General features: G+C 28.4%; 2 protein-coding genes across 9 annotated transcripts; both read left to right on the top strand.

Annotated features, from left to right (window-relative positions):
* The first annotated feature begins 545 nt into the window (after positions 1-545).
* LOC126919944 (histone deacetylase HDAC1) lies at positions 546-5,468 on the top strand. The gene is made up of 9 exons (XM_050729707.1): positions 546-711; positions 1,691-1,803; positions 1,982-2,099; positions 2,193-2,566; positions 2,647-2,794; positions 2,871-3,156; positions 3,243-3,471; positions 3,602-3,692; positions 3,774-5,468. Exons 1-9 carry the CDS (start codon positions 663-665, stop codon positions 3,842-3,844), a joined length of 1,479 nt encoding a protein of 492 aa, XP_050585664.1. The 5' UTR covers positions 546-662; the 3' UTR covers positions 3,845-5,468.
* A 55-nt stretch (positions 5,469-5,523) lies between these two features.
* LOC126919931 (putative sodium-coupled neutral amino acid transporter 10) lies at positions 5,524-9,483 on the top strand. 8 transcript variants are annotated; one of them, XM_050729647.1, is made up of 7 exons: positions 5,524-5,688; positions 6,359-6,447; positions 6,521-6,791; positions 6,859-6,995; positions 7,071-7,298; positions 7,380-7,587; positions 7,710-9,483. In XM_050729647.1, the coding sequence occupies exons 1-7, from the start codon at positions 5,658-5,660 to the stop codon at positions 9,203-9,205; spliced, it is 2,460 nt and encodes an 819-aa protein (XP_050585604.1). In that variant the 5' UTR covers positions 5,524-5,657; the 3' UTR covers positions 9,206-9,483. The 8 variants fall into 8 exon arrangements, with proteins under 8 accessions (XP_050585604.1, XP_050585605.1, XP_050585602.1 ...); XM_050729648.1 differs by having other exon boundaries at positions 5,542-5,578; XM_050729645.1 differs by having other exon boundaries at positions 5,542-5,578; positions 6,275-6,447.
* Positions 9,484-9,514: the final 31 nt, after the last annotated feature.

The raw sequence follows: 9,514 nt of genomic DNA, 5'->3' as shown, positions 1-9,514 counted from the left end.
TATATGTGTTAAATTTGTTTATATATGATGAATGTACATATATATGTACGTTCATGTCACGTATATATGTAAAATATATTTAATTATAAACATAGATAAAAAATTTGATATTTCATTTCTTCTTAAATTTATTTTATTAATTATATAAGTAAATTGTAAGAAAAGTAACTATAATCTACTTCGTGATGCTGCTCTTTTTTCCTAAAATAAAGTAAAGAAGTCCTAGAGTTATACATATAATTGCTTGCATTTCAATATACGACACTTAAGTTTACACATGTTATACTTATATATAGACAAACATATGAATCTTATTTACATATGCGTATATAAGCAGTGGTGATTTTTCATTTTTGCTATATTGGTAGAAGTGTAAGTATATATAACTATATCTTTAGTGAGTTTTAGTAATTGTAGTTTTAGTAATTTAGTAATTGTAATTTACACAACAATGTATCTATTCTTAACTTCATTCGTTTTATGGTTAAGTTCATTTTATGATGAAAACGCCATCTATACAACAAAGCTAACTACAGAATATTGCGCACGCGTAGTTTAGAGATTTAGTGACGCTGTGTCCTGTCGGTGGGTATCGCGACGCTCCGCGCTTTACATTTAATTCATATCAGGTATTTTACAATTAAGGAGAAAAATCGGTCAAAATGACAACGTTACCACATAGCAAGAAGCGTGTCTGCTACTATTATGATAGTAAGTAAAAAAGTTAAAAAATTTTGATATACTTAGTATCCCGCGAAAATATCGTGCATGCATGGAGAGATTGTCAAAATGTGTTTGTGCTATCCACGCTTGTATCGTCTATCATGCATTTATTTCACATGTACTTACTTTCTCTAACACGCTTTTTATTTTAACATATTTATTTAATCATTGAGAAAACGTATTTCTTATACAATATTCCCTTTTTGTTATCTTTCCTATGATAGCTTGCACGGTTTCAGACGCGTTAAGGCGAAAGATTCATGGCTATTACTCCATGTTATCTTACTCCAACCAAGAAAAAGCGTCCGCTTTTCACGATCCAATCATTCACACAATACAATCATTCAATTATCATTTGATAATATACTTTCGTGTTATATTATATATATATTTTTTTCTTTCTCACTTTCTAAATTATTTTTTAATTATTTTCTAATATTAACGTTTCAATTCAATAACAGTCATTAAGTTTTAATAATATATAGCCAATATAAAAGGATAGGAATTATAAATATTATTAATATCATAATTATCTTTTATATTTATATATTGGTTATATTCTCTATATTTATTTCACATATTATTGTTAATATCTTTTACGTGAGAATGTTAATTATCTGAAGAAACAGATTAATTGAAGGTTATAATTTAAGAATATTTCGAAAAAATATTAGCACCTTTGCAGTCGTATAAAATTATAGACATGCTTAACACTTTTACTAAATTTGAAGAAGACAATACAGTTTGAGTCGGGTAGGTAAACGGCAATACCTTCTCCGTGCAAATTACGCGAAAGATTCTCATGTGTACCTCGGTTGCCTGTATCAGAGGAAATGGTATATATGTATGCACATGTAAAATCAAAACTATCTTAAGTTAATAAAATTGTTGCAAATATTTAACATAATTCTTTTCGTGAAACTTATATCAAACAATAAAATAAATAAAGAAGTAAATTATATTTTAGGTGATATTGGAAATTATTATTATGGGCAAGGACATCCTATGAAGCCACATCGTATAAGGATGACACATAATTTACTTTTGAATTATGGTCTTTATAGGAAGATGGAAATATATGTAAGAATTATTCATTGAATGATATTATTTCGTTTATAATTTTTAGTATTTATATATTTGCTAATTTATAAAAATGTACAAAAATACAAATATTATATTGCATAGATATTTAAAATAAATCTTTTTCTTTACTATTTCTTTTCTATTTCTTCAATTTTATTCTCTTTCTCCCATTTAGCGTCCACATAAAGCTACAGCAGATGAAATGACAAAATTCCATAGCGATGACTATATTAGGTTTTTGAGATCCATAAGACCTGATAACATGTCAGAGTATAACAAACAAATGCAACGATGTAAGATTATAGATCTAATATTTATAGGTTCAATGAATATATGAATTATGTTTGATAATTGTGATTACATTTAATATTTCCTTTTTCCTTTAGTTAATGTAGGAGAAGATTGCCCTGTCTTTGATGGTTTATATGAATTTTGTCAATTATCAGCTGGAGGTTCTGTTGCTGCCGCTGTGAAGCTTAACAAACAGGCCTCAGAAATTTGCATAAATTGGGGTGGTGGCTTGCATCATGCCAAAAAAAGTGAAGCATCTGGATTTTGTTACGTAAATGACATTGTATTAGGAATACTAGAATTACTGAAATATCATCAGAGAGTGTTATATATTGATATTGATGTTCATCATGGAGATGGTGTAGAAGAAGCTTTTTATACCACAGATAGAGTTATGACGGTTTCTTTTCATAAATATGGTGAATATTTTCCTGGTACTGGTGATCTGCGTGATATTGGTGCTGGAAAGGTAAAAACTTTGTTAACAGTAAACGTTTGATATGTTTCTATTTTTAAATTTTATATTAACTTGAAACCTTGTTTTCACAGGGAAAGTATTATGCAGTCAATATACCACTAAGAGATGGTATGGATGACGAAAGCTATGAATCAATATTTGTACCTATTATTTCTAAAGTGATGGAAACTTTCCAACCTTCTGCTGTGGTCCTACAATGTGGTGCTGATTCATTAACTGGTATACATAAATATCATTTAGTAAAATCAAATGAAGGAAATAAAAAAAAAATTAAATTGATACATGTTATTTGTAGGAGATCGGTTAGGCTGTTTCAATTTAACAGTGAGGGGTCATGGGAAATGTGTTGAATTTGTAAAAAAATATAATCTACCCTTCTTAATGGTCGGTGGTGGTGGATATACAATCAGAAATGTGTCTAGATGCTGGACATACGAAACTTCGGTTGCTCTTGGTTCTGAAATTGCAAATGAGTTACCCTATAATGATTATTTTGAATATTTTGGTCCCGATTTTAAGCTGCATATTAGTCCTTCAAATATGGCAAATCAAAATACTCCTGAATATCTTGAGAAAATTAAGTATGTTTCATCTCAAGGATAACAATTAACCACTTCCTTTCCTTTTTTTATTGCAGTTAATTTCACATATTCTATATTTTTTACAGAACCAGACTATTTGAAAATTTAAGAATGTTGCCGCATGCCCCAGGTGTGCAGGTTCAACCAATTCCAGAAGATGGTGCAGTCATTGAAGATTCAGAGGCTGAGGAAAAGGTAAATCCAGACGAAAGATTACCACAACGAGATTTAGATAAAAGAATACAACACGAAAATGAATATAGCGACAGTGAGGATGAAGGTGAAGGGGGACGAAGAGATAATAGGTCATTTAAGGTAACATCCATTATTATTTATAAACATAGATATTTTATTATTTCACATTTTCGTTTCATTCTCGCAGGTGTAATGTTTCATTTGTATTAAATATTTTTGTATTTAAGTCACAATTCTTTTTATTTAATAGGGTTCCAGAAAACGGCCACGTCTAGAAAAAGGACAAGAAGGTATAGAAAGTGATCTAAAAAAAGAAGAGGACATAAAATCGGAACCAAAAGGTATGTAATTTTAATATCTTTATATAATTTTAATGTACTTTTGTTTTTACTTTTATCATAATAAAAAAAAATGTTTTATAGAAAATGAAAAAGATGAAAAAACGAATGTTACAAATGAGGAAACGAAGAAAGACGGTGGATCGAATCCCTGATAAATGGTATTTGTTTCCAAAAAGAAATTGAAAAAAGTTCTTATTTAAATTAACCATAAATCAGTATAGATAAATTAAGTGAACAAACATGTAGTGCATAATAGATGCCTGTTGCCTCGAACTGGACATACCATTGTAAACAATATGATTTCTTTTATTCTTTGATTCAAAACCATATAAATACTTCAATAGGATATATGTATACATACATACATATGTGTATATATATACGCACGCGCGCGCGCGCGCGCACACACACACACATCTTTATTAAATTCGAGGCAAGAGACATTATTATCACTTATATACATCTACGAGCATACAATTGACATGATAGACGCTCAGTAATTTCAGTTGTTATCTTATTAAATTTATAAACATTAGCCGAAATTCTCAAAGTTATAAGCCATTAAGCAATCACTCCTTGAAATATTTTTTAAATCATGCGATGAACGATATCTTGAGTAATCGGTCAGTCTTATGATCTGATTAAAGCCTTCATGTTCACTTATTGTTAGAATCATCAATACATGTAACTAGTCAAATAAGACAAATGGATATCTTAAATGTACAAAGAAAATTAAATTTTTTATAAAAGTTGGAATTTTCACTAAGATCAGAAGATATAGGCAGCTTATCAAGATATCTAATTTTTGTAATTGACACATTTCGATAAATTGAAAGTTTAAAAGTATACAAATCACCACAATATGTTTTGGGTGAATACGTTTCTTTGTCTTCTTATTCATTGTTCACAGCATGATCATCATTAAATAATTTAATGTGCGATTTTTATAATTGAAAGGGAATGAGATTGTATACAACGGGCTAGTATTATGGACTAACAAATTTTTTACTTCCTATTCTCTCTTGTACATACAAATCCGATTTAAACAATATCCTACATGCAATACTATACATATAATAATGACATAATGATATTCCTTTTGATATGTAAAATATTTTATTTTATATGTGAAAAATTAATGTCAGCGGAAAAGAAAGTATGAAAAGAATAGAGCAGTCATTGAACGCATTGAATTCGAGCAGAATTCTAGAGTCTTAAATTAAGAAGAGATAATACTAAAAATTAAACATTTGTGACTAAGTCGACTTCTATCTATATGTTGAGGCTGCAAAAGCACTCTTGTTCAAAGAAAAAAAGACAGGGAAAGAAGAGAAGCGTCATACTAACATAAATATTAAAATTATTACCTTTCAACCATGTTAATTTTACATTTGCACGAGAGTATAAATGCATTAATTTTGTATACATAAAATGAACTTCTTTGCGACTCGGAAATTTTTGCAAAAATGGATTAGATTCGACTAGTTGCATGATGTCAGATAAATAATTGAAAAAGAAATAAGTCGATTTATCTAGTTGTAATTAAACACATACTTTTATTGTAATTAAACACATACCTTTACTGTAATTAATTATTTACAATGCAAAGATAAATCCGATATAATATTTGCGTATATTTAAGTCGATTAATTAAGATAGATCAAGTATAATATAAGTATATATGTATAAAGTTATATGCTATATACTATATCAGAATACGAATAACAAATGTTTTTAAATATTTATAATAAAAAATAAAGAAATCTATTGTGCGTATTACTGAAATTACTTTTCCTTGTGATAGACACAAATTAATAGAGCATGCTTAATAGAACTTGTCGAGTCAAAATGGTGGTAGTTTTGAATGGTCAACAGAACGCTCGGTGGTATTTTCCAACTGTCACTATAAAAAATTGTGTTTTATCAAAAGCGTGACCTTCGTATCACGATTTTGATACGTCCAACATGACAATAAATTACATTATTTGTTTTACATGTAATACTGTTGGTTATATATTGATGGTTAACGGAATGATAAATCTAACCTCATAATCAGGGTATTTTATATTTTAAAAGCATTTGAAAAGAATGCGTAAATAATTATTATTTATACGCATTATAGAGTCTTTGAATATCTATTAAATATTATAACATTCCTATTTGCTGAAAATATTGATTTGAAAAAGAAAAGTTTAATGCTAGACAAAACATAATTCTGACTAAAGATATAGAAACTGCGTAGGTTTACTAAAAAAATATAAAAACCACCAAAATGATTTCTCAAATGCCACATGTTATGACTCTTGCAAACAGCATCATTGGAGTAAGCGTTCTTGCAATGCCATTTTGTTTCAAGCAATGCGGTATTGTTTTAGCTATTGTAGTCTTGATATTGAGTAGTACTTTGTCTAGACTTGCTTGTCATTTTCTTATTAAATCAGCTGTGATGTCTAGAAGACGAAATTTTGAACTTTTGGCTTTCCATGCGTTTGGTCATATGGGCAAATTTTTAGTGGAATTATTTATCATTGGTTTTCTTGTGGGAACATGTATTGCTTTCTTTGTTATTATGGGTGATTTAGGACCACAAATTGTAAGAAAAGTGATAGATAAGAAACCAGAGGATATTAGGACTAGTTTACTTATAACAACAAGCATTTTCATAGTTTTACCCTTGGGATTGCTTAGGAATATTGACAGTTTGTCTACTCTTTGTACTGCTACCATTATCTTTTATCTTTGTCTTGTATTAAAGGTGAATAATTTGACATTATTTATTATAAAAACAATGCAATGTTAATTTATTACATTTTTTATCTTTTTCATAGATAATAACAGAATCTATGCAGCATATTTTTGCTGGAGATTGGTATGAACATGTATATTATTGGAGACCATCTGGTATACTTCAATGCATACCTATCTTTTCTATGGCTTTATTTTGTCAAACCCAACTATTTGAAATCTATGAAACTATACCAAATGTATCTTTAGAGAAAATGAATGAAGTTGTACGAGGTGCATTAAATATATGTACTATTGTATATCTTTGTGTTGGATTCTTTGGTTATATTGCATTTTGTACACAACCATTTACAGGTATTTGTTGTTTTAAATTAAACATCCTTTCTTCATATATTTTACTTATCCATTATTAAATTTACAGGCAATATATTAATGAGCTTTGAACCCAGTTTGTCATCTGAAATGATTAAAATGGGATTTGTGTTTTCAATTGCATTTAGTTTTCCTCTAGTCATATTTCCATGCCGTGCAAGTCTAAACTCTCTCTTATTTCGCAGGGTTTGTATTAATTATAGCAGTATATTATAATAATGAAGTAATAAATTTAAATGTTTCATATATAACTTCTTACAGGTGTATGCTCATGAACCCTCTATAAATTATTTGCCAGAAACAAGATTTAGATGTCTTACCATCATAATTGTAGCTGTTTCTCTGGTAACTGGCATTCTAATACCAAATATTGAATTTGTTCTTGGTTTAGTAGGATCTACCATTGGTGTAATGATTTGCTTGATATTTCCGGCAATATTCTTCATATCTATTAGTAGTAAACATACTAATGAGAGATTATTAGCTCAAGTGAGATGATTAAGCAAATACAAAAATTATATTATTTTCTAATTATTTCTCTTTAATATTTCCTTATCGATGTATTTCTAGGTAATCATGTTTGTTGGTATCTGTATTATGATTTTGAGCACATATGCAAATTTGTATGCGTTAGAAGAATCTACTAATATAAAGATATTAACACCAACAAACAATCCTGCTAATCAAATAAATAGTATACCATTAAACTTAAATAAGGATAATATTAATGCAATAGCAAATGTTCCTAATAATCCTGAAATTCTTCCAAATATTAAGGGTACTATATAGTTATTATTAATTTAAAATTGAAATATATAGTGATATCAGTAATAATAGTAATGGCAATGATGATAGTAGTAGCAATAATATTGTGATAATAATTACATTAATAATTTTCAGAGGAAATGAGTCAATTATCAGGCTTAAATGTTCCTGAGAATTCTTTAAATCTGCAGGCAAATGATATGCGACAAGAACCGCCAATACCAGTTGAACGTATTGTTATTACAGAAAAGTCAATAGCAGAAACACAAAAGTCTATTGACAATATATTAGTTACTTTTGCTCCAGTTATTAAAAAAATAGTTGATCAAATAAAAACGGTAGATACAGATTTTCATAAAGAATCAAACAATTTAGTAAAAAATGATGCTATAATAACAACAAAAGTTGCCACTGAAGATAAGGAAGAAATTAATCACATGAAGAAGAAAGAAAGTTTTATAGATAAAAGAAAACACTATAATCTTATAAATTCTGATGCAATTAAAAAAGAAGATTCAGAACTAGCTGCTTACGCAGAGGCTGCCAATATGTTAGTTGCAGAAAGACATGAAAAACTTAGAAAAACTTTAGAAAAACACAAACAAGAACAACTGCAAATGATGGAAGAACAGAAAGAAATATTAAAAGATCTTAAAGAACAAAAACAAGAAATTGAGAGGCAGAAGCAAAAAGATACAGAGGAACATAAAAAGGGCAAAAATGATTTAAAGGTTCTTAGTGGAAAATCTGTCATACAAGCAAAAATGAATTCTACAATCATAAGTAATAGTAACGAAAATGAATCCTCCAAAAACCAAAGGGAAAATATTAATGACAAAACTTTTAAGTCAGCTTTTTCTAACAATGAAAACATGAATAAAAGGCACAATATTCAATTGGGTACATACCAAATGCTATTTGACAACAAGTTAAATAATAAAAAGCTTAAGGAAGTAGGAGTGAGTCCTAATAATTCAAAAAAATTACTTAAAGGACCTATCTTGAATGCTTTGACAAAACGAGTATTACAGAGATCTATTTCCACTGATGACTTAAGACTAAACAATAATGAAACTGACTATAATAAAAATAATTTTAGCAATATAATTCCTAATTTACAAGGAAAGTCAAATTCAAAGTTAGAAAAATTACAGCATCAATATTCCTTACCAATCGCATTAAAAATACGAAATCAAACAAATGTAGAGAATTCGTTAGAAGAACATAAGTCCGAGGGAACCGTTCAACTAATTCATAGAGATATTTTAGAGAATCATGAACGTGAAAAGCGAGAAATTAATATAAGAATAGAAGAAGCTAATACCAAAGTCACAAGTGATATGTCAAATAAATCTGAATATCTAATAAAAAATTTCGCCACTAAGGATAATCACGAAGAATGTTTTAAAAGAAATGAAAAAGTTGAGGGAAATTTAATAAATGAATTAAAGAACTCTTCCGAAAATGATACAGCTGAAACATCATTGATTAAAACTAATATATATTTGTCAGAACAAGGATTTGGAAACGCAGTTTCAATCGATTCGAACATTCCCATAAGAGGAGAATATGTTAAATTGAAACAGAGGGATTTAAAATTCGTGAATATCGGTGAAGATTATAATATCTAAATTTTTTGAGACCTGATTAGATATAATTCGTATGATATAAAGTATGCAGCAGAATTTAATTTTTTTAATACTAATTAGCAGTTAGTACAATCTTACTTTGTTATTGTTCCATTTTGTTCTATTCATAAAGTACATATTCAAAACAGATGAAACGGATAATTTCAATATTGCTAAATGTTATTTATATTATATAGCCACATTGCATATTATTGTACATATCATTATTCTCCTATGTAATCAGTGAATAATTGAAATTATAAATATATTTTTACATTGAATCATGTGATATTTTCCACTTATATTAACATT

Source organism: Bombus affinis, chromosome 9 (assembly GCF_024516045.1).
Source record: "Bombus affinis isolate iyBomAffi1 chromosome 9, iyBomAffi1.2, whole genome shotgun sequence".
Classification (NCBI taxonomy): Eukaryota; Metazoa; Arthropoda; class Insecta; order Hymenoptera; family Apidae; genus Bombus; species Bombus affinis.
The sequence above is the reverse complement of the archived record's forward strand: the minus strand, read 5'-3'. Positions and strand labels throughout refer to the sequence as shown.

Coding starts and splice junctions, on each gene's coding strand:
- LOC126919944 (XM_050729707.1), top strand. CDS start 663: ATGACAACGTTACCACATAGCAAGAAGCGTGTCTGCTACTATTATGAT. Junction 1,804..1,981: donor ATAGGAAGATGGAAATATAT/GTAAGAATTATT, acceptor TCTCCCATTTAG/CGTCCACATAAAGCTACAGC. Junction 2,567..2,646: donor GTGATATTGGTGCTGGAAAG/GTAAAAACTTTG, acceptor TTGTTTTCACAG/GGAAAGTATTATGCAGTCAA.
- LOC126919931 (XM_050729644.1), top strand. CDS start 5,965: ATGATTTCTCAAATGCCACATGTTATGACTCTTGCAAACAGCATCATT. Junction 7,299..7,379: donor ATGAGAGATTATTAGCTCAA/GTGAGATGATTA, acceptor ATGTATTTCTAG/GTAATCATGTTTGTTGGTAT. Junction 7,588..7,709: donor AATTCTTCCAAATATTAAGG/GTACTATATAGT, acceptor AATAATTTTCAG/AGGAAATGAGTCAATTATCA.